Source organism: Danio rerio, chromosome 4, assembly GCF_052040795.2.
Source record: "Danio rerio strain M-AB ecotype USA chromosome 4, GRCz13ab, whole genome shotgun sequence".
In the NCBI taxonomy this organism is placed as follows: domain Eukaryota; kingdom Metazoa; phylum Chordata; class Actinopteri; order Cypriniformes; family Danionidae; genus Danio; species Danio rerio.
Window position 1 is genome coordinate 17,572,447 of NC_141024.2, and position 25,913 is coordinate 17,598,359.

At 39.7% G+C, this 25,913-nt stretch overlaps 1 protein-coding gene across 40 annotated transcripts in view; it reads right to left on the reverse strand.

Moving 5' to 3' along the window:
• The window catches only part of sox5 (SRY-box transcription factor 5), a 234,830-nt gene that overhangs the window by 38,121 nt on the left and 170,796 nt on the right, over positions 1 to 25,913 (reverse strand). For all 40 annotated transcript variants that reach the window (XM_087247440.1, XM_087247432.1, XM_087247422.1 and 37 more), the window contains 2 exon segments: positions 20,361 to 20,586; positions 1,291 to 1,377 (listed from right to left, as the gene is read on the reverse strand). In XM_087247440.1, coding sequence (XP_087103566.1) covers positions 1,291 to 1,377; positions 20,361 to 20,586 — 313 coding nt within the window.

The window sequence follows — 25,913 nt, forward strand, 5'->3', positions numbered from 1 at the left end:
ACTGGGCTTAAAAGATAAATCCCTAAAGCAGCACAGTGCTGTGTTACATGAGGGAGAGGAGGAGAGAAAGAGCTTAGCCCGAGGCTCTTATTGTCCATTACCACTATTCATTCCATGTTTCTTCTCTCTTTCAATCTTTTTCGTTCTGTAATCATCTCTTGTGTGGATAATGTAGGCTGTTGATTACTGTATACTACTTTTAGTTGACTTTTTAAAGTACAGTTCTCTATTAAATTAATAGATCTCGTCTTTAATGTCTGTCAGTACAGTGCTTCAGTATTGCAAACATATATATGTTCGTATTACCGTATCAGGGAGTAATAAAAAAGCAATAGCATTTTATGAACATTAGAACTTCACTAACTGGAGTGACACTTATCTTCATTTGTAATGCTGACAATGACACATCCTTCGACCAAATCACAATCCCAAAGACATGTTGGAATATTTAATTAACAAATTGATCCCACAGCCTTGAAATTTGTTCCTGATTGGCTATAATGTGCAGACTTTTATTTGTTTGCTATCAGCACTTTATATTTTAAAAACCTTGTTTACTTTACATAATTTAAAATGACATGCTTAGACACTTTTGTGTGCCTGCTCTTATCTTAAAGGGTACACACACAGAGAGCGAGAGAGAGAGAGAGAGAGAGGACAGTGTAGGGAAGGCCCTCTGCAACCACTAGTCATTGGTGGTCGTGGCAGGGATGCTCTCTTGCTGAAATGTCATCACAGTGGGGTTACCGCACCGACAGCTTGATCAATGGCGTTCCCTTTTGTGCTCCAGGAGTGTGAACAAGCTTCATTTGATTAAATATTTCTGAGCCACTTAATGAAGTACATTTACTCCCGAGTTAGCCTCATGAACACGCTGCAAGAGCAAGGAAGGTGTATGGAGGCTTGTTAAAGTGACAGTGGAGAGTGTTATCGCTACAGCTGAGTGACCTAACAGGATGTATCATTAACCGTGCTAACATGAGCGAGGCTGTTGCTTAGCAAGTCACCCCAGCAGATCATTAACTGGGGCAGACGAAGAGGGTAGCACTACGTGGATTTGCATAACTGAGCTCTCTTCTACATTTTATACATAAAGTTAAAACTATGATCATACTGTAGGTTAAACTTGAAACACAAACCAAAAAAAGCAGCCCTTCTGACCAATTTGTTGATTGAAACGGTATGATTGCTTCTGTTTTGTACCGCTAAAAAGATAAGCAACAGATATATCAATGGCAGAACACAAACATGCATAAGCTCAGAGGTCACATGAAAAAGTTTTTGCTTTACCTTTGATCTCTCCAAAGTTGCCAGAACCCATGGCCAATAGCTTGTCCTTCCAGTCCTTAGACAACAGCCTCTCAATACTGGGGGCCTCTGGAGGGGAGAGAGAGAGAGAGAGAGAGAAAGAGAGAGAATTACCACAGGCAGGCAACATCACAATATAGCTCATTTAAAGTCCATTTGCTGTAATAAAGGCCCGTCTCTCTAATGGCACCAACAGTAGGGCAGGAGGAAGAGAGGATGGAGAGAGAAGGAGAGAGAAAGACAGAGAGAGAGAGAGAGTTGAGCGGCTTCCTCACCTGCTGTTAGCCAATCATTAGCCCTATGCTCCAGCTAACACAAAGAGGCTCTTAATGCACCGGGTACAATGGACACATTATCGAGGCTGTGCGCTTTGTTTTTCTAATACACCCCGCAGACCCGCTAACCCCTCCACCCCACACGCTAATTACTAACCTGCCAAGGACGGACGTCTCAAACCAGAGAGAGAGAGAGGAAAATTACAACAACTCTCAACACCCCCCCTGTATTCCTCTTTAATACACACACACACAAACACACTGGTACCTGCATCACCATCACAACAATTAACTGTGATATGAAACAAAACGAGAGGAAGAGAGAGACACAAAGAGAAATACAAGGTGTGTGTTTGTGGTAAATGACAGCAGTCGGTATTTTAGTGGCCTGGGAAACCACACACACACACACACACACACACACACACACACACACACACACACACACACACACACACACACACACACACACACACTCACAAACTGTGTTCAGTTGTGATTTCCTTTTCCTTTATGTTTCATTTTTATCCTTTTTGTCATTTAACATCCTGTTGCTCAAATAGTAAAACATGACGCTTGCAAAGATACGTTCATGGGCTCCTTTCCACATTCATTTATGATAAACTACCTTCTTCATATCTTCATATCTTAATAGTTAAATTAAGGGCATTAAAATGTACAAAAATACACACAAACTTCATTTACAATTGCAATTTTCTTTTTCATTTGTTTTTTTTTGTTGTTGCCATTCTACATGCTGTACAACAAATGGTTAAGCAGATGCAAGGTCATGTATTTAAATACCATTACATTGCATGTGATAAATTGTTTCTTTAGATTTGTAATGTATTTCATCTGATTCACACCTTAATCACTTAACCCTGTGGAGTATACAAATTCACACTAATCAAAAACATGTACACATGCAGACACACAAGCTTTACATTCCATTGCAATTCAATTCCTTTCAGTAGATTTTTACAAATATTTTCTTTTGTCATTCTGCATGCATTCGACTGCCTCAGCTTTATTTCTAAATCTTAATCAATAAACCATACAGTAGAAAAAGCAGAATTGTACATACAATTGAAATATATATTCAATAGTTATTTCATTTTTCTTTCTGTTCGATCTTCATTCTTTTTTTATTCACTTTCATTCTTTTTGCCCAAATAATAAATCATGACATTTGCAACTTGAAGGTCATGGACTCAATTCCAAATGACTTTTTATAATACATCTTGTAAAAACATCTTATTCTGTTCTTTACCATTAAAGCCTTTGAAATATGAAAAAGGAAATATTTAAAAATCTTAAGCAGCAAAAAAATAATATTCAGACTTACTTAAACACTTCTACATTAATGTAAAAACACCAGGTGGCACCATTACCAATTGAGCTGGAGTTAAAAAACTGAGCACTAACCTGTGTCTTTGCGACTGATAGACTGTATGGGCCCCAGGTAGGTGGCACACACTTGTACACATTCAAAGACTACCAGAAGACGACTTTCCAAGTAATTTAAAGTCTGATTCATTGTCAAACTTCTTCAGTGGCACATCTGCAAATTAAAGTTTGACGTTCTTCTTGGATTATCTGAATCGCCCCTGTGTTTTGATCATGTTTCTGGACTTCAAAGTTTGACAGTTTCAGGCTTGTAACAAACACAGTCTTTGGTTTGTGGACGCACTCCTTCACCACTTAGCCAATCACCTTCAGTGCTGCTGTTTCTACTGACAGCTGTCTCACTGTCACCCCAACAGGTGTTATTAGGCCTCAGCTCGCTCTCTCTCTCCTCTATTCTGGCATCTGTGCGGAACAATGACAGAGGCTTTTAAGCCCGAGAGCTTTGACAAGCGAAAGGTTTCAACAAATGGCCACTCCGTCTATCCCCCCTGCCTGTTCTCTCTCGCTCTCTATCTCAGTATGTCACTTTCTCTCTCTCTCTCACCACGGCACTGTAATAGTTATTATTTTTATTTATTAACATGGCCGCTATTGTCCCTGCTGACAGCTCCTTCACTTTAACTATTAATAAAAATAGAAAGCCCTCTTTTATGTGACAGCCCGCAGCGGGGATCTGTGCAATCGTTTACTGCAAAATGGACAGAGAAGGGAAGCAGATATGCTGATGTATCTGTCTTTTATGGCAGCTCCCGTCTTGATCTCGTTCTTCATCCTCTCTTATGGTTTTGGAAGAAAGGGACTGTTGCGGTGGTGCCCTTTTGTGAAGGCCTTTGATAGAAGCACCTCTCAGTTTAGCATGTGAGGTTCCTTTTAGATTTTCAAAATGAAATAAGACACATGCTGGAAAATCACAAATGAGAACTTTGAAATATCTCTTTTGTTTCTACTACATACAGTAACAGTGAGGTTAAACAGAATAAATTGAGACCTTTTTAGTATATCAATAAAAAATACCTCACTAATCTTAAAAAAAAAATGCTTTAGAGTTTCAGAATTCTCAATCAAAGATCAATGCTGACCATAGCAAATTAGTTACTAATTGCTTATCTCAGTTATCTCCTCTAAAAAAAGTTAATACTAAAATTAATTATATCTAAAAGATGTAAATACATTGCTTAGTAATTGCATTAAAATGTGTAAATATACATATAAGAGAGGCAGAATAAAATTAAAAGAAGACAGAAACATTTGGGACTGGTCCCATTAGTATACTCCCAATACAGCAGCACAGCTTTTCTGCATTAACGCTAAGGGGTTTAGTTTGTGGCAGCTGGGTGGAACCCTGCGTATGCGCCCTTACGAGGTGGGGAGCACATTTTTGGTGGGACTAGCATAGCCTGAGGGGAACAGCGGAAAGAGAACAGTGTGACTCTTGAAAAAACACACAAAAAGGGTGTCTTTGAGAGATAGAGTGTGTGTGCAAAGATGTATTTCAATTAAACATAACGTGATTGAAAGAGAATGTAACAATAACAGAAAGCATTATTTCCTTGTAATGACACTATCCGAGGGAGCCAAACTTTGATTAAAATATATTTATAACAATAAAAATTAATAATAATAAAATGTTAGAATAAATGTTTTAACGGAGGAGTGAAAATCTGACATTTTTATGATCAGTGCACAATTGTTTTTTTTTTTATGATCCCTGGACCCAATTTTGAAAACTCCTGGAACAACCATACTTATCCATCCCTACTCATACGTCTCTATTTGTGTCGAGAACAGGATGTTCAGCAGACAGATCTGACAAACAAGCACGTCAGCTGCACACACTCATCTTTTAAGCGAATATGAGATCACAAACTCAACACACCAGCCATGCCAACATGGGAGAGGAAAAGTTAATCTGACAATAATAGGTGAATTATGGGGCATTATTAAAGTTCAGTGGCTCCAGAGGACTTCAGCAGCTGGGCAGAACCGAAGCCAAGATGTCCAGCCACCTGGCCCAGCAGCGTGGAAGAACCACTCAAGATGTGCCACCACTATGCACACTTTTAATCTTCACACACCCTGATCCAACTTAGGGCGGCCCGGGCTCCATACTTCACAAACAATTTCATCACCCTTTCTCTGTTTCTCTATGCCTCACCATTGCGATGCTATTTTTTGCCCAAAACGTTCTGACTCAGCCCGGCCAACTCCATTTTTCCAATTATCTCATATTTGCAAAGCCAATGAGATGTTTTGTTCGGAAAAGAAAGAGGGGGCGGGGGTTGGTTTTGGAGGAGTGGAGAAAAGCGGGGAGACGGAGGGGGAATGAGACAAGGAGAGCCAGGCCCACGGTGGACAACAAAAGGGCCAGTGTCCCAGCGCCAGCTTCACGCGGGTGGGGAGGGCTCACAGGAAAGGCCCTGGCTCGGGCCCGGCCCAGCACGCAGCACCAGAACAGGCTCCACATTGACTGCTCTTGGCAAAAAGCAACACGCTGCAGCAGCTCCCAGCCGCCACAGAGGTCAGGATTGAATAACCAATTATACAAGCACCCAGCTAGTTTATCTAAGGTTGGAGAAAGGACCATCACACACTTGCAGTTCAGTGCGGTATATATGTCCATCATGAGACGCACACACACGGGAGTCCAGCTGCGCTTAGATCTTTGCGAGTAGTGAATACAAACACACAGATGGATTTCAATCACAAAAACTAGTGATTAATTACTGCCTTTGTGACTAAAATACTGTAATCAATTAATGCAGTCCAGATCAGTAGTCATTTAGAGTGTCGAGTTTTAAAAAAAGTTCATGAGATTTTAAAAGGGGAACGGCAGAAGTTCGATGCAGAAACAAACACGCTGTGCAAACTCCGCTCCTGAATTCCCCTGTCAAATGAAAAGATGATTATAATCACCCTTGATGATCAATTTATGTACGGCTGTTATTTGCCCAGAGACTGTGTTGAAAATTCTTTCTAAAGGACGTTCAAACATCGGCGCTCGCTCATGTTTTCTCCCAGTGCAGTAGACACTGCGAGACTGTGAGTTTAGAAACGCACTGAGAAAGAAAGAAAAAAAAAACATTGGACCAAATCTCTCATCAAAAGCCGCCATTCAAGCTAAAAGTCCCAATTATGTGTGCCGATGGAGGAAAAGGCAATGCTTAGCAACACTCTGTACAAACATTCACACACACACACACACACACGGAGAAAGTCTTCTTTCTTCTTTTCCCTCAAAAAACACTCCTGCCTCAGAGAGGTGGCACAAGCAGAAAGGAAAAAGGGAAACATGGAGGGACAGAGTGCGATGGAGTGAGATAAGGTGAGAGTTTAGAGTCTCTGTGAAGTTGTAACGTGTAAAGCATGTGGAGTCAATGGAAAGAGCAGAGCTGAAGTTAAAGGTCAGGATGTTAAACAGCCTTTACATTCAAGAGCAGTCACCAGGGCAACAGGCACAATTTTCTAATACAAAATATTAAATGAAAAACACAGCGCCTAAAAACCCCTTACTCTCCATCTGTACTGGGGTTTTTTGGACAGTAAAAAAAGATTTACTTTTCTTGAAACAATGACATCATAGGTAAACAGAACTATTTATAGTTGTGCTTCAGTTTAATTTGTCTTAGTCAAAACTTTATTAATGACTTTCAAGCAGAACATTATTTTTGTGTAAATTGTTTGCGAACCCACTTGTACATGAACTGTCACTGAATTTGCATTAATATGGTTTACAAACAACTTATAGAAATGTGACATTGAATATTTGATTGAATTTAATAACATGCAGATGTCCTCAGGCGCTACAATGTGTGCTCTTCAGCTCTAGTCTTCACTTAGATGACGATAAATTAATTTTCCATAAATTAATAGAAAATAATTCCCAACTAAAGTTGCAGGGTGAGATTTACAAATTGAAAAAGTCGTTTATCTCTGACGGAATTGTGCCCTTCACATATCTGCAATCCTTCTCTGACAGATGGTGTTGTGGGTGCTTATGTCCAATTTGATTTGAACCAAAACTCCCGCCAAATTTATTCTGGCACCTCTCGCGCAGTGCCAAATTTACACTGCCAGATTGAAATAACTGCGTGGAGGGCATGACATTGTGAAGAAGAATGTGAGCAAAACCATCACGATGTGTGAGAAAGTCTGAGAAAATTAAGACGTTCTCTGAGGACGTCCAAGACTTCAAATCTGGCTGCCGTACATCTGAGTATCAGCCATGCTACTGATACGCACACACACACAAGCATGCGCTGGTATATGCGATTGTACATACATGTAGAAATTAATTAAGGCGCACTCATGCAGCCACACAAGCCTTCTTATACGGTATTGCATATGTGGGTTACTGTTACTGTATGAGCTCTGCTTTCTAATAGCCGGCTATGTGAATTAGCCTGATTAGGATGGCATAATAAGCCAAAATAAAACTAATTGCATGTAATTTTAGGTCTGAAACATAGTATACAATCAGGGCCTATGCATTATCATTTTAATGTCTGAACTTTTCTCACTGGAAAAATAGGAGACTGGACACTCTACTTAATATCTTGTTTTTAATTCATATGCAAAGCCATATGCGTTAGACATAACATGAAGGAAGCTAGATTTTTCATTTTCGAGTATTCCTTTATTAGCGGATCATCTGTGTTACGGACAGATTCCTACAACACTGAAATTTCTTGTGCTGTTGTGTGTCAGAAGAAAGGGTAAGGCTGGGCTCAGGGCTCCCCTCTCCTCCAAGCACACACATTTCTCTTGTCAAAGGCATCCTGTTAAAGTAGGCCAGGGCATATTTGTGCTTCCTCCGTGTGCTCTATAATGGAAAATGACACTTTCAATCTGTCTCGTGGCAATAACCCCTCTTCAGCGTGTCTCGCGCGCAGCCCAGTCAGCAGAGAGCTGTCATAGCCCCGGGGCCCTGCCGCCACCCGCTTTCATTACATCACTTTAAAATGACAACAAAAGAATACAACGTGTTCGTCTGAGTCTCTGATGCATTAACTGCGGGACAGCAGGAAAAAAGGAAAAACCTTAGGACTGAGGCAACACGCACATGCATATGGTTGCAAACACTTGCTCTTGTAAAGTCGATGTCACATGAACCATGGACTGAAACGTATTGACAAGCACAGTCGAAAATAAACAAATAAGCAACAAAATAAATATATAAAAATTGCCAAAGCGCACAACAGAGGCCGCAGTGTCTGTTAAAATCACAATTGTTGTATGTCACGCTGAAGTGTACTATGGCTTTCAGAAAGCAGCTGTCACAGGCCTGTCAAACACGGGCCGAATATGCTGACATGATAATGCTGCTTTGCATTTTGAAAGCAAATAAAAATACAAAGAACAGAACAAAACAAGACAAGCCCACTCAGAAGTCTCCATTTAACCTCTTGTCATAACAAACTGCCCAAGAAGATGAAAACTGTTATTACGTATTTTACAATCTGCTTCGTCTGTCTTCGCATTGTTTTTCATTTTCTGATGGAAACCTTTTTTTTTTTTTCGGATGAGGCATAAACGTAGGGTTATCGATAAACAAAATCTCTTTGAAAAAAAGGTTTGACCTGTGCAAACAGGAAGTAGAGAATCTAAAAGCATGTATTTCCCCCCGAACACATTCCGGATTTACACTGGATTTAATTGTTGCTGTTGTCTCTATGTGCCTGGGGCGGTTAAAATGCTCCAACTGTAAGAATGGTCAGCATTGTGTGGGCTCCATTGCTCCCAGATACTGGTAGCCATGTGAGAGCCATTAGGTGATTGTTAACAGCTCCTAAGAAGCTGCCCATGCTGGGTAAAGCCAGTTAGATCCTTGCACCCACTCCTTACATCCTTCAATTCCATTCCTGCTTTCTCTTCAAATGCAGGACAGGAAGAAGGGAGGCGGATTAGAAGGGGGATAGTGGTGAATTTACAAGCTTTCAAGTTTCAGTATAGATTGCTTGATAACTTTAGTCATGGGAGTAACTTCCCACTTAGGAACTATATAGCATTTGTGTTGGGTAGTCAACAGACTGGGGTATGGGACAGTCTCTTTCATCTTAATAAGTTTATCTAAACCCTTACTGTGCTGATTTGTACAGTGCTTTCATTATAATGTTAACATTTTAAATGCACTGGAATGCAGCACTTTAGAGGTCATCAGTAGCTAAAAATGTTAAACGTACACATTTTTCCATCTCTTAGAAGAACCATAATCTAACAAGTATAATTCTAAGTGGAAATTAAAGTTCAAATGCTTTAATAACAGTTTTACTGATGTTGTTTTATCAGATAAAGGCCACTTTACTGAACATACAGGGATAGTTCAACTAACAATTAACATTCGACCATTATTATTTCTTCTGTAGTTGTTTTAAAACTATTTCTGTTTCTTTCTTTTGTTGAACACAAAATAATTAATTTTAAAGAATTATGGTAACCTGACAGTTAATGGTACTCTTTGACTTATATAGTATTTTTCAACATATAGAAATCATTGGATATTGTCAACCATTTCATTACCAACATTCACAAATTTCAACAAAAGAAATAAGCTCATACAGGTTTGTAACAACATGAGGGTTAGCATTATTTCATTTTTTGGAGATGAGCTATCTCTTTTAGAGTCTGAATTCACAACAACATTGTGCTGTTATTTCAAACTGTTTGAAACCGAATAGCTTTATTTTGAAAGCAATATTAACAATATCAAAATATTCAGTAAAAACTCAGTTTTTGTAAGTAACATAAGCAACAATGGCTGGGTCCTTGGGCAATTCTGATGGGCCCGTGTGCAGACACAATACAACATTTGAAAACTACTATAATACAGCAAAGAAAAAAGGTTTATGGTCGGGGGTTAAATCCACGGCCTCCCTCTGTTCTGCTGCCACTGTGTGCACACTGGGGTCCAAAGTCCCTAAAACGTCACAAGCCTGTAAGCAAATATTCCAAACACATGGCAAACTATACATTCTATTGTGTAAGAGTGCTTATTTGTGCTGTGCGTTCCATCTATCTCTCTGTGAGAACAGCCTTATGAGGAGATTAGCACATGGCCTGGCCCTCTGAAGTAGAATTCATCACTTGAAAACACTGAAAACCTGACACACTTAGGTTGGAGCACTGGCCCTAAATGAAACTAATGAATCCTAAGTATCTCACACACCTGAAGTAAATTTATTTATTTATTTTTAAACAAATGTATTCCCTCTCGACTGGCACTGCACAAAGGGAAGACAGGGCAAAAAACAAAAAGTTTCCCAACATTCCCTCGATCATCCATTTATCATCCACCAGTAATTAACCCACTGCGTTGTTCTGTGCTCTTGGCATTAAAAAGAAAGAAACAGATATTTAAATGTGTGAGAAAGATTTGCCAGAATGTGTAACCTGTGTCTAACTGAGGGGTATGTGAATCCGGATGAAAGAAAAAGAGGTTGAAAAAGATCCAAGGGAATGACAGGAACAACACTCTCTGAAACGCAGCACCTCTGAGGAAAGAAGGGCGAGAAGAGGTGAAAAATAGAGAGGAAGAGGATTAGTTTTTAAATTAAATAAATTAAAACCTCTTGAAAATACTTAACATTATTGTTTTATTGAAAAATCTATTACTATTTAAAATATTTCTTCATTTAGATATAAATATATGTGTGGGTGTTTGGATGGCTTTAAATCTACAGTATTATTATGTGAGATAATATCTAAATATGAGACTTTATGGCTAGTTAAAAAAAACTCATTAGGCAATCTAACCTGTCTAAAAAGCTTGTTGTAAACACTGCTTTTAATGGATATATCAGTTTTTGAAGTGCTTTATAAAACAAAAAAACAATGCTTTAATATTTATATTAATTTTAATTGATGTGCTGAGGCGTTTCCTTTGTGCCTATGTGTCTGAAAGTACGTGCGTGTGCAGATCGCTTTGTGGCCGTGACAATGGGCCAGGGAACAGACGGTGAGAGTGTGTGTATGTCATCAGCGACTGCCGTAGACTGGCGGAGTGTGTCAGATCCAGCCTAAAATGACTAGCAGCTGGGGGTGACAGTTGTTTTAACAGCTGAGCTGACAGGATTAATTCAAATGCACTGAAATCAAAAAGTGGAGAACACCTGTTCAGTCTTCCAGCGGTCCCCACGTCCAGGCAGGGGATCAGACTCGGGCGTGCAGCCAGGCTAGAGCTCTCTCTCCTGGAGAAGTGCACTGGGTGCTCCGCCACCATGGGACAGGAGTAGGGGCGGAGGGAGGGATCAAGAAAAAAAATACAGTGGCGAAATAGGAAAGAGTCCAAGTGCAAAGGAAGGCAGCTAGAAAGACAGACATGAAGGGAAAGAGGGAGTACTGGGATCCGCCTTGCTTATTTCTGAACATCTGGCTCAAATAAAGGGCCTATTTTCTGGCAGGCCGAAGGGTGCTGACCTAGGGCCGCTCAGCGGAGACAGATTGCTTCATTTCAAAGTACGCTGCTGACCGCAGGACTGCTGGGGTTAATTCTGAGCTTCCCTCTTGTGTTCAAAGACCCCCTACCGGAGCTTCATTCACTTACTAGTGTCCACTACTGGCCCCCAGTACACAAGCTCAAAACAAGGAAGTAGAGCAGCTATATATAGTGTGCAGTGTGTGATGGAGAGTGTGTGCTGTGTTTATAGTCAGTTAACATCGCATCAAGGCCCAAAACAAGTACATTAATGCATATGATTTTGATTCTGCAAACTTCGGTTAAACTACAGTTAAAATGCATCACATTTCATAATATAAAACAAAGTGATGTTGTGTTCTTTACATTGCCACAAGGTAAGTAATGGCATTCATCAGCATGAAGGGCATGGTCAGTTCTTCCTGGGGGGAAGGGGAAGAAGGTGGATGAGGGGAATTATGTGTAACGCCCGGTGCATGCTCGAGCACTGCTAAGGGTTTACGTTTACACAACAGGTCTGTGCACTTTTTTTTGCCAATACAGTTTGCATACTTGTTTTTGGCAAAAAGTCAAACACTTGTACACAAAAAACTCCCTATCTATGTGCTTACCTTTACCAAAGACTGTATGAGTGGGTTTGCGCATGCTCTATATGTTGTGTGTTTGTAGGAGTGTACACACCCCTTGACATTTGGCCCATGCACATCCACTGTTTGTCCTAATCTACTTCAACCCAGGCAAATACACCTAAATCTGCTTTGTAATTTACTTTACATATCCCTTTTAACCCAACTGAGGCTCAAGTGAGAGTGTGTGTGTTTGTTAGAAAAGGAGAGAATGGATTTAGATTTGTGTAATGGATATGAGGAAGGGATTTGCGAATTGATGCAAGCCATGTAAAAGGACTCTTACGCCGCATCAAAATAACCAAAAACCACTGACCCACAATTACCCACAATGCAACAGCACACCAAAGTGGTTCAACCATACGCACATGCCTTCTATTGCAATATTTCCTCTAAAGTCGAGTCCCTTCACAGAAATCACACAGTGTTTCAGAATTCAGCACTGCAATTGAGAAAAAAAGACCAAACACCATGATGGACTCTAACGCATAGGAGATCCACTAAAACGTGATCAAAGAGAGGGGGAGAGTGATATTTTATGGAGTGCGCTCAGTTTTTAAAAGTTGCAATGAATATTCATAGGATATTGTATTCCATTATTTAGCATTAACTTCAAAAATGCCAACACACACAAAATAAAATTAGCATGTTAATAGATATGGGTGTGCACGGCAAATTAGCATAAGAATCGCACAACTGCTCAATGTCTGAAAGCTTTATAGGTTTAACAGCTAAACAAATGGTGAAGAACTTACTTTATTTGCGCAAACTGATTATTTTCCAAGGGTCTGTCTCTTCGAACCGATTGAGTGTGCATTAGCATGCACAGAAGTTCTTAAATGTCTCGCGAAATCCGTCATCTTCTACATATCTTCATAAGGAATATTCATATTATGCAATTCACACGCACATCATTAAATACAGCCAGGCAAACAGAGCTGCTAATATATGGATTCCTCATGTTCAGACCCTGTATTCAGCTATCAAGACTCAGGAGCATTTCCAATTCATGAACGTCAATGACGGCTGTGTGCAACTGTCCAAGTCTGGAGCCACAATGGTGTGGCTATGGAACAGTCAGCTTTATAATGGCCCTGCTATGGAGCCACAGTCTAATTCATGAACCTCCGGCTTTTGTGCCTTTCTTAATGCCACACCAGGAGGTCAATAACAAAACTTTAGACACACAATCACAATCGCACACACACACACACAGAAGTAATGCACAAAGACATCCATCTCCAAGTCTCTAATCCGAAGCCCACACTTAAAGGAAAAAAGACCACAGTGCGTTTATGCCAAAAGCTCTAAATGCGTGCGTCCTCAGACAGCTTTTCCCATCCAGCAAGCAGCATTCAGCTCTAATATCACCTATCCAGTGAGAAGGCTCATCCCTATTGATTGTCTTGTGCAAGGCAGCAGAAGAATACAAACTGAAAGGCAGACCCAAACAATTCAATACAACTGACTTGAATGTGCCTTTCATACGCTGGAACAATGGCACGCTCACAATAGGGCCCCGTTAACTCTCATGTCTTCAGCTGTTTTGCCAACCTCAAAGGAAAGTACACTGACTTGGATTCAGCTGGAGACAAATAAACAGGCATGCAATCGTCTACTCAGAAAAAAGGAGGCATCTTGTGCTTTTCCCAGTAAAGAGTGACAGCGCTCCTGAGAAAAACTCTAGCGTTGATAATGGCTGAGAGTCAGAATAGCTGGTGTTTTGTTGCGCTAGATTCTGTAAATAGAGTTCGAAGCAAAACTTCCTTCAGAAAGGCGTCTGTTTGTCTATCAAGTTGGATTGCATCATTTTTAAATAGATCTCCCCAGAGGAAAAGTTTAGTGCTCAAAGATTGCTTATTGAGAGCTCAGCTTTGAGATGTTTCTCCTACAAACAAAAAAAGTAACCACTGATATATGAGTTTTGAAGGTGTTTGAGAAAATGTTAAGGTTAATTTTAGATGTTTGAGAACAAACATTTTAACATTATATCAAAAGAAACTTTGGAGAAACAGGACACTCAACTGAGATATTAACCTCTATGGCTCCATATTGTATTTTTTGTTGTTTACTATTTTCTGTTTTTCTGTCCTCTGTCTTTAACTCATCTTTTAAAGTGTGAGGGGTAGATAATGACAAACAACTCAAGAGAAAACCTTCCTCCTAATGTTAATTTATACATCTAACTAATTACTACCAAATGCTGGAAATTGCATATGGAAGTTGTTCTCTCTCCCACGCTCTGCCTCTTCGCTCACAGACGCTCTCAGTGCTCGTAGCGTGCCCTCCTCGCACTCTATGTGCCTCAATTTGTCTTTATATGGCTGCATATGGAAGACCTTTGGTAGTTTTTCTTGTTCGATCTGTTTGATAATGCTTTATACAGCATCCCAAGAAACTGCTAAAGAACCCAACTGTGCATAACTGTGTTTACTCAAACACACTTGTGTGTTTTGGATCGTTTATAATATGTGTGTGTATGTGTGAGAAAGCTCTCAGCAGCAGCAGTCGTATAGCGGATTAGCAGACCCTGGGGAGATATAGACAGAGATCCACTGCTGAACAGCTTCAGAGCTCTTCTACCCTTTTCGTCTTCATAGAGACGTGTATCCGCCCTTCTTATTCTCTCTCATTGAGGGGTATGGATGCGTGAGCCCTCGGCTAACAATGACAGGGCCTAAGTGCTGTCTTATAAAATGCCCCAGTGCCTCCAAACACCCCCCTCATGCTTGTCTCACAAAAGACGTCCACTCCGTGTGAGTGTGTGTGTGCAGCGCAGCCTTGCTCTGATCTTAAAACAGAATTCGACGTGCCCTACAGTTCAGTGTCATGCTATAAAACAGTGCAGTCGCACAACTTATGGCCCACTGAGCATTAAAAGCCACCTCCAGTCTGACCCCAGTACAGCAGAGGCAGGGAAAGATAATAGAGGCATCCGGGTGGCAGCTGACCCCAGGACAGGCTTTGAAGCCGAAGCATCCCACAGAGAGAGAAGCAAGGAGAAGGACTCAATTAGTCAAGTCTAAATTGAACCATCAATCTCGGCTCACTCCATGGCCATCCGGTACAAAGGGGGTCTACACTCATAAACAAGACCACGCTGTTACTTCAAGAGGATTGCGTGGCATCTAATGGCATCTTAAGGTGGGGAAATATGGAGGTAACGTTATGGCAAAAGAGGGAAGAGAACTCATTAACAAAATCATTCAATCAAAACAAAATAGCAATATTGTTTACAGACATTTAAAGAAAACATTTAACAATAAATACAACTAAATGAATATAAACATAAATGAATATGAAATAAATATTATAACATACATAACAGCAAATGCCTAATAGTTTTAGACATATAATTACAACATAATACCAATGTTTTAATAATTGGTGCAATAACCAATTATTATTAAATCAATAATTGGTGCAATAACAGAATAATAGAGTTATTATTTTGACCAACTGTTATTTTTTGACCAACTGTTATTGTTAATGACAACTTTTTATTTCAATTTTTTGAAGAAATGTTATTAGACATTCACAGAAAAAAACAAAACAAATATTAACATTTTACTCAAACCCGCAATCAATCTGTCTGTCTGTCTGTCTGTCTGTGTGTCTGTCTGTCTGTCTGTCTGTCTGTATGTCTGTCTGTCTGTCTGTCTATCTATCTATCCGTCTATCTGGCAGGTATGGCAAAATAATGTAATGGAGAGTTACTGATGAGAGGACTGATCTTTTTTTATGTGCAACAGCACACAGTGAAGGAAGACTTGAAGAGAGGCACAGGAAGGTGAATGAGACCATTGTCTATAAAGGGCTGTGTGACGTATGCTTAGCTTGAGAGTGAGTGTGTGTGTGTGTATGCGTGTGTAAGGTTCAGTGCTCAGGGAACCAAAGCTTGGCCCTGACCATGAATCAAGCTCAGCCCAGCGCCAAGGCTGACAAACACATAGACTCGCGCACACACACACATGCGCGTGGACACTCAGGAGACCCTGAACATCTGTGCCCCACATAACACAGACTGCCAAGCACTAGTGAGGACTACATCTCCTCCACAGAGAGCCGGGTGGAGGAGGAGCACCATCATACCATCAAAGAAGAAAGCGTCTCAAAGATCTGGAGTAGTTCATGATAAGGATGAAGTTCATTTGCAGTGTAGCCGTGTGATTGCGGCCAGTCTTTAAGAGTGGATGACTTAGGAAGAGAGTGTGTGTTCATTGTCCAAGCTCATGAGAGAGACATGGCGCTCCCTCTGAACCTCTGACAGCCCTCCTGCCCTCTTTCCATTACTAAAGCTAATAACACACACACACACACACACACACACACACACACAATCCAGCACGCTTCTGCCTAACACCACACACACACACATATGCGCTGCAGGAAACTCTTCTTGCTGCATTTCTGAAATATATTGCTACATACATAGAGAAGAGATGTGTAGAAGAGGCATGAGATGAATAAAGGTGACTGAATTACAGCATCTGGCACCACCAACGAAAGACAAATGCACTGGTCATGCCTATTAATTACCCAATATTTACTATATTTAGACCATGGTATTACCCATACACTAATCAGTCCATGAAAAAACAATCTAAATAATAATAAAAAAACTAATTTTTTCCTCTCTGAACTCAGAAATAATAAGTTATACAGCAGAAAAACAAACAAGAAAATACATTTAATTAATATTCCAGCCACTTTAACACTTGATCTTTGAACAACTTAGTTAGTCTTATGTGCTTTATAATCAATGAATGATCAAAATAAATATTCTGAATCATAATCATCATGCAATTATATGACACCACCTTTCTTTCTAGATCTAAACCTAAATCTTTCCCACCTGCAGTCATATAAAATGTGTTTGTGAACTCTATGAGCACAGTAGCAGGTCCGTATGAAAACTGCATTTAGGTGTGCTGTATCATTGAGGCCAGTCGATTAGGGAAAGACTCGGACGCTCGTTTATAAAGGCCAAACGCTGTGCTCTTGGTCAAACACACACGCACACACACACAAGCGCACACACTCACCTGACCCAGTATAAGTTTGTCTGCTATCTCACCATAACAAACGACTCTGCTCTGGCTGTTTATCTGAGGGGAAGTGGAGCAGCGAGGGGGACAGGTGAGCAAACGGCTCGCTAACACGCTGACTAACACACTCCCGATTTCACATGGCCCCCTCATGCTTTTCTCTTACTGTTTTCTGACCCATTTCCATTCCTTGTGCCTTTCTGCTACCCAGCGCTTCGATTCCACTGCACCGAGCGCACCAGTGACTTTCGATGAATGTGTGTGTACATGCAAGTGTGTGATTGATCCGGCTAGAAACAGCGTGTGAGGAGGAGAGAGGGAGGCCGGGAAGAGAGAGAGAGAGAAAGAGAACGGTAATAATACGGCCCTTTCATAATGATTAAAGCATTCATTAATTTTTCATCATAACCTGCCGTTTGCAGCTAATGGTCTTTGTGAGGTACACAAGCAAACAATGGACAGGCGAGTTGAAAAGGGATTTTTATCAGGCTATGAGAGCCCTGGCTCAATGCACTGCCCACCTCCCCTTTTTCATTTCTCTCTTTTTTTCTTTTCTTTTCTTTTCTGCTTCTTTTTCCTCTGTGTCCGTGCTTCTTGAGGGACCCGGCTTCTTTTGTTTGCACATTTCATTCGAACAAAACGCTGAGAGATAATGCACTACTGTAGTCTCCTGCTAATGGACTGTCTTTTGCTTGCTTGCTTTCTTTTTCTCAAGAGTTCTATAAGTATCCGATACGTCTTTCCCATATATTTTTCCTGGCTTCCTGCATATGGCAGCTGTTGAATTTCACAGCCAGACACTTGCTTTAACCTTACGGCTTTTCTGTAATGTAACTATTTTCTCTGACGTAACTATTAAAATCAAATGTAAATGAAGCAAATTCCTGCTTGGATTCGCAAAGTAGGTTGATTTTCAAACAAATGACTTTATTTAGTGCCAGCAAAACTCCCAACGTCTGTCACACATCTTTGCCTATTCAATGTTTTGTCTAGTTTGATGATGCTGTCAGAAACCAATGTTTAAATCCAGTCCAAATATTTTCTATGAGATAAAATATTAATAATAAATAACTTCTTAAGATCAGCAATATCCTCTAAGTTCCTATGAGTTTTTAAAGCTAATTTAGGGGGAAAAAATTCACAGGCTAAAGCAGTGACCAAGTTACACTTTGAGCATCCAAATTTCTTCAGATACTCTAAGAAGCTAGATATGATGCCACACTGTATGATATTGTGTTTTCCCAGCCAAGAGCTGAAACACAGGTGTTTAAACTGTTTATAAGATTAATGTCTTTGCGATATGTGAATGTACTGAACTTGAACTTTGATACGTGCCACAAAATGTTGTTGCGTGAGTATGAATAGAAGTCAGCGGAGCAAGATCTAGTCTGACCACACCCTAAAACAAAGATTGGAGAAACGCAACAGTTGAAGATGAAGACATCTGAGCACACAAAAAACACAGAAAACCAAGCATGTTAAACACAGCCGAATGTAAATAATATAGCAAAAAGCTAAAGCACTGACTGCTATCTTTGTTTGCTTGCAATCATCGCATGGTTGACAGCAGGATCTATCTATCTATCTATCTATCTATCTATCTATCTATCTATCTATCTATCTATCTATCTATCTATCTATCTATCTATCTATCTATCTATCTATCTATCTATCTATCTATCTATCCATCCATCCATCCATCCATCCATCCATCCATCCATCCATCTATCCTTCCATCCATCCATCCACCCAATCCATCCAACCATCTATCCACCCAGTGTCAGTATGTTCACATGTGTATTTGTGCACACATTGGCTAATTCACATAGGGAGCAGGTTCTGATTATTCATGAGGAACTGGCCTCTAATTACAGTGTGAGTGTGGTGTGATGTAAGAGACAGAGAAAGAGAGAGAGAGATCCTGTGGAAGGAGCTGAGAGCCGTTCTCTCAGTAATCAGTCTGAAATGAATATGCAAAGTGTGGCACACAATGGCTCCGAACAGCTGATCCCTGCCTGCTTAAACAAAGGCCCGACTTTATCAACAGCTCTCATTAAGCAGAATTTGTTAGTCAGGACTGATGGGTAGATAGATGGAAGAAAGGATGAATGTGTGTGCGAGAGAAAGATGAGATGCTCTCCAGAAAATCCTTCACACTTTCAGTTAATTTCACATTGTAATTTCATCACAATAAGACAAACGTGTGCCAGTCTCCCCTGACTGTCTAAAACAGTGAACTTTTTCCACTGACAGGGTGCCAGTGATGGTTTGGGAGTTGGTGCCCAATCTGGACCCATTCCACATGCCGTTTCCACACAGAAAATTTTGTTCTGTGGGGGAAGGGAATTGGCTGTGCAATAGCTCCTAAACATCCACCCAAGAAGTTTTCGGAATAAGAACTCTAAACCAAATGACTCCCAAAATGAACAACAAACCTTCCAAACTAGGAAAAAAAAAAAGCCTGACTTGATGGCACTAATTGGCTCATAGTAAAATAAAATTATTTTGTTTACAAAAAATATCTAATATAAGTAATTTAATAATTGTTATTATTTTAAATTAACTATAAGGAATAAAATTAAAAATGTAATAATTTTCCATTGAATCATTTAGAATCATAATCATCAATTATAAAATAATAAAATTAATTTTACAGTAAATAAATAATACGCCTAAAAATATTAAATAATAATTATAATAATTTATAAATATAGGGCATCCTAAGGAGCCTCAATGAGCATTATATATAAATGAAAAACAAACAAATAAATAAACAACTTGCTTTAGCATCCAAATGAGCTAGTAATGGCATTATAAATAAATGTTTTCTTTGCCATGCAAATTAGCCAGTGATAGCATGAACATGCTAAATTAAACGACTTTCTGTTAATATACACATTATCAGCCCGAAATGTTTGTTCACCAAGTCTACATTAACCCAATCAAAAAATGACAATATTACATAATATTTAAACATAGGAGCCTTTTGAACGTGAATATGTTTAGAATGTAATTACTGTAATTCAAATCTGAATGTTTAACTCTTTAGTGTTACGTGAAGATCATTAAACAAACCTTATGTTTCCAACCCTTTGATTTGTATTGTGTGTTCACAACATTTTCAAACAACCACCATGACATATTCAGTAGTGAGCATCAATGCTCAGCTCTCAAGATCAGTTCAGTTCCCTTTTCAGGCACTGTGAAAACATCTATGAAAACAGCTTTTTCTCTCACACCTTCACAATCATGTGCGTCAAAACATATGAAAGTTTGCACTGCTCACCCTCTGGCTCGTTCTTGATGAGTTCCTCCATCTTGCGCTGTTTGAGCGTGTCGACCACGTCAGCTAGGCTGCCCTTGCGTCTCTCCGGTGTGCCCAGAGCTGATGCAGAGCCGGGTTCACTGCCCGGCCTCATTGAGCTGTCCTCCTGCTGCTGTTTACTGGGTGAGGTAGACGAGTTGTGCTGGGCGTAGGGGCTCAGCGCCAGGCCTTTACTGCCATCCTGATCCTGACAGACACATGCACAGGGAGACATGGTGTTAAACAAAGCCACAAACAGGACTACACTAATTATTTCGTCCTGTTCCTGAGTGCTGAGGCATGTTTAGATTTACTTTCATCCTCATCTGCCCATCTGTACTCTAGAAAGTCTCTCTCTCTCTCTTTTTTTTTCTCTGCCTCTGCCGGTCTGAAGTCTCTTTAGACAAAATCATTAGCGGCAAAAAAGTTTCAGTGGTTTCACCATCACAGGAACTGTCTCTTCCTCTGAGAAGGGAAGTTTTTCTACTTTGAATCAGCTCCAAACACACAAGAACGTCCAAGTTTTTCAACCGCATTTTTTTCCTTCTCTTCTTGACCAACATGACAGCTGCGATATCAATCACCATCTTCGATGTTTTGTACATTGATCTAGTGTCCAAATATATAACAGTTCTCATCTTATGGTTTCTTATGTAATGTGGCTTAGAGTTGAGTTTGTACACTATAAAAAGTGGAACTGTGCAGTTGTTGCCTTAAGGGTCTATTTCTATAGCTAAAGTCATATAGTGCAAAGAACACAACGTAGCATTTTTGCTTAAGTACAGTACATGCATGTATACTGTAAACTTGGTAAGCATTTCTGAATTATCTCATGCACACACCATGTCACTTTCTCTCAGCTCCGGATCTCCTTTTTAAAGTTTAATTACAAAACAAGTCAGGTATTTGGAGACGAGGTCAACAGTCCAAGTCCGTTAATCAGGGTTAATCTTTGGTTAATCCACATCTATTATCTTCCTTACCACCCGCGTGACTGACAGCGACATCAGCCAATCAGACAATAGCATAATCCCACTGACATGTTTGGATCCTAGTGAGCAGATTTACACCTCAACAGTCAACATCAGCTTCTCTGTGCCACCTGCAACTGCCAGATTTCCACAGTCCAAACTTGAGTTTTTCAGGATTGATCAAGTTCTCCATGCAGGTCTATCACCCGCTTAGATTTTAATAATGACATCTGTTTTTAATCATTAACTCAGAGTGAACAGAGAGCAGCAGATGGTTCATTTACTAGAGCTTAATGCAACACGAATTGCACAAGACTTTCACAAGACACAGAACAGTGGCAAATACAATTTTATTTATATCAGTTGAGTGAGACTCTTAGATGATCTAATTTGGCCCTGTCGACACAACAACTCATACAACTTACAGTACCAATATTTGCAATTTATTAATGTGCACTTTTCTACTGTTTAATTATAATTAAGTTTTATGTTATTACATTTATTAGGCTTAATATTTTACCTTTGTTGGCATCAATTAGTTAATTCATTAATTCATTTATTTATTAAATGCTATTTATTTTTAACAATTTTTTACTTATGATCAAAATAATTTTATATAATGAGGAAATGTTGGACTGCAATGGGAAAAGCTTCATAATACTACTATTTTATTAAAAAGCTCTTTCAATGCCTTAATTACGAAGATTTTTTAACTCTTTATGATAAAGCAACAGTTTATTGTTATTCTCTTTTTGACATTTTTGTTTAGTCCCTAATTAATATTATAAATCGTACACATTTTTATTTAAAATAACAAAATGCTTTACCATTATTTAATGTTGCTATTTATTTTTTTCAGCAGTTTTTATGCTATTTGTCTCATTTTTTGTGGTAAATAAAAATTATAAATATGATAAATAAACAAAAAGATTGACTTTATACAGCTGTCAACACTCCACATGACAATTTAAACTGAACACATCACACAGATTGACTCGTCACAACCCATCGTCATCATCATCATCATAATAATTATTACTGTAGAACTAATTAAACTGAAGCAGTTTCACTTGCTACGAAACACATACAGAGAGACATTTGCTTATTCACAAACAGTCTGATGACTGGCAAGCTTAAAAGATCTTAACAGGCTTTTATGATACATAAAAAAATATGACAGCCTGCATACTAGTTTCCCCCCTTTCTGTAATCTGTTTTTCCTCACACACTGCTTCACTTCAGCCCTGTCTTCCCCAGTCAGGCCAGTCGGACTGGGATTAGGAGACTTCTGAAGTCACGAATGACCAAAGCGGTGCGAGATCACCCCCTTTATTCGCAAACAAAACTGCCAACATGCTGTTAAAGAACTAAGAGAGAAAAAAGCTAGAAAGAAGAAGAAGGGAGAGAGAGAGTGGAAGCGAGTGGCAGAATGGCAGGCGTTTCTCTCTGCCTGCTTTAGTGTGGCATGCATCTTAAAACATGGTCACACCTGTCACTTCCAATCTATCTAATCCACCACATACTTCAAACCACAGCTCGCGTCTTTCTCCAGAGATGTCTAGAAAACAATTCAAAGAGAAGGTGAGATGGCGGCAGAGGAAACTGTATTCCTTGGCTTTTTAATGTCCTTGGTTGTGACACTAAGTCTCGGACAGATCATTCCTTGATTGAGCTCTTAAAGAAGCGGATGAGCTAATGCTTTACTTTCTTACCCCAAATACAAGGCAAACGGAGTAACAGGTCTACAGTAGGGTTGATATTCAGGTTAAGTACCCCCAGATTTTCTGCTGTGTATGAATAAGTGTGCAAAGCTGTGTGTGTGAGTATATGTATTTATATGCATTTCTGATGTGCGGTGTGGGTGGTTCTGCTTTTAGTTGTGCAGATGTCAATTCTTCGTGGAAAGGCTCAAACTGCGCCTCTTTCCACGACCCTCTCTTCATCCTTGAACCACGACAGAATTAAACAACTTTTGTCCTCGTAAGCTCATGTGTGACAGGAGCACATTTAAACACACTTCAACTCTTGCCAAGAAAGCAAAATGCCTTCTTCCCCCCCTAGATTTTCCCCTCTCTTTAGCACAGATGCCAGCGTTTCTCCAAATGCCACCTCTTTTTTCCCTTCTTTTTTTAATGTTTGTCTTTCTTGATTCCAACCTGTTTCCCTCAGAGCGTTTCTCTCGTTCGCTTTCTCTCCGCTTCCATATGCTAACTCAAATCCGGTTATTTTACCAACACAGGTAGCGTCTAGCTAATGAGACTAATTCAATAGGCGGCCGTGTGATTCTCTGGCTTGCGTTCACCACACGCTAGGAAACTAACCTCTATGCTTGCTATCAGTTAAACTGTCAAGAGTCCCGCTGCTGAAACACACACGCTCGAGTTGGACATCTCTCCTCTCCTGCGGTGCTGACGCCTCGTCTGTTGTCTTAAGCCCGTGTTGTTGATCTCTACCGTGTGTTCGCAATCCGCTCACCTCTAAACCTGGCTCAACTGAGCTATTGTCAGCCCTGATCCTGCCGTGAGCGCGCACACACACACAGATGAAGATTTACAAGCGCTTACATACAGTTACATATAAATACCTCTGTTTATTAAATTTGCATTTACATGAACTTATGTCATGCAAATGGGGTGAAATAATTAGATTTGTATGAAGCACTCTATCCAAAAATATTTTAAATTAGTAGTTTTTAATTGTCAAACAAAGTAAAAAAAAAATGACATTTATGCAAAATGTTCCTCTTAAAGTACTGCATAATACCTTGAGTTTTAGTACTGATCTGATGTTTTGTTGGGGTTTGGGATCTCATTATAAAATGTATACATTGAAAAAAATTACACACCTGCACACACACACGCACACACAAATATATATATATATATATATATATATATATATATATATATATATATATATATATATATATATATATATATATATATAATGTAATGCAGTTACACAGTTATAACATTATAATTAACATTGCATAATATAATATTACATATTTAATATTAAGTATTTTAACATGCATATTTGTATCTATTAAACAATTTACAAATTGAAACTGCTTGAAATGAGCTTTTAATGACGTTTATAGGGAACTAATTAATTTATTTTCAATAAAAAGAAATATTGGATTTTTACTAAACCAAAACCATGCATGAAAGCACTCAAGTATAGTTTTGGTTTTAGTAAAAATGAACTATTTCTCAAGGGTGTTTTGTTGATTTTGACTTTGAAAGGCTGAATTTGAAGCATCTGAGAACAAATCTTAACGTGACACCCAGATAGGAACATGTCTTCTCTTAATGCCTCTCCTCATTAACTGGACAAAAGGGAGAGTAATTAACACCTCGCTATTATCACCCGCGTGTAAAGCTCTTCCCACCTTTTGGTTTCAAAGCCTTCTACATCCCTCCTGTAAAAAAAAAAAAACTGGCAAGAGTACAGACCGCCGGGAACGCGCACCACCGCACCAACGTCTATTGTAGCAGGTTGTGCGCTGCAGCCCCGTTGACCCCATCGCCACAAATGCCCGTCTCTCTCTCTCCCTCTCAGGATGAAGAGGTCAGTGGAGTCTGAAGCGCGTGTGCGCTGCTGCCGTGTTAATTTACAATGACAAGATAAAGCGGTAATCTTCCGCTGCGCGCTACCCAGGGACTCGCCGAGTCGATTTACACTTCCCTATCACTTTATACAATTGCCGTGACAAAGCCCCTCAGAGTCCCCACTCGTGTAAATCTCTCCCTCACTCAACTCTTCTGCCAGTCAGCGCGGATCGGCTCAGGGAAACTTAATGTCTCACACATGCCAGCCTGCTTTTCCCAAAATCCACCCGTGCTCGAGACGGATACGCTTTATTAATCCACATCAAATACAGCGCGCCTGTTTTTTCATGCCACGTCTGTCATGTCAGCACGAAAGACAGAGACAGCAGTCTAGCCTTTCAGATAACACAACAATTACAACCACTGCACTGCTGCTGATACATAATTATTCATGTTATGATTAATAAAAACAACAATCAGTTGTATAATAAACATTTGTTTGGTTCGTGCGCAACCTACTGTAACACTGTGACTAAACTGACATTACAACAGCCAGTTGTGTCACAAATATAAACATCTTGCAGTCTCAGAAACAAGGCAAGCTAAAATAACCTAAGGTTACTGGTGCCCACAAAAAGTAGCGTCTTCTTGCTTCCATACCCTAAACTCTGAAAAGAAAGGTTCTCCACTGGTATTTGATTTAATGAAGAGCCTTGCAAATCCATCCATGTACAAAAAAAGTTCTTCACAGGGATCTGTGGGGAACCCAAAATGCCATCACAGACAAACAGGTGCTGTAACTTACAAGGTAAAATCTTTGAACTTTTCTTTTTCTACAAGAATGTAGTAGTTTTAACTGCAAGAGACTCGACGAGAGAGAACCAACCATCATAAACAAACACACTGTGCTGCCAGTAGAGTGTGTAAAGCGAGAGTGAAGAAAAACCTGTGTGAGAAAGCTCGAGGACTTTGGTTTATTGTGGGAAACAGTTCCAAAACTGCAGAGTTCAGCG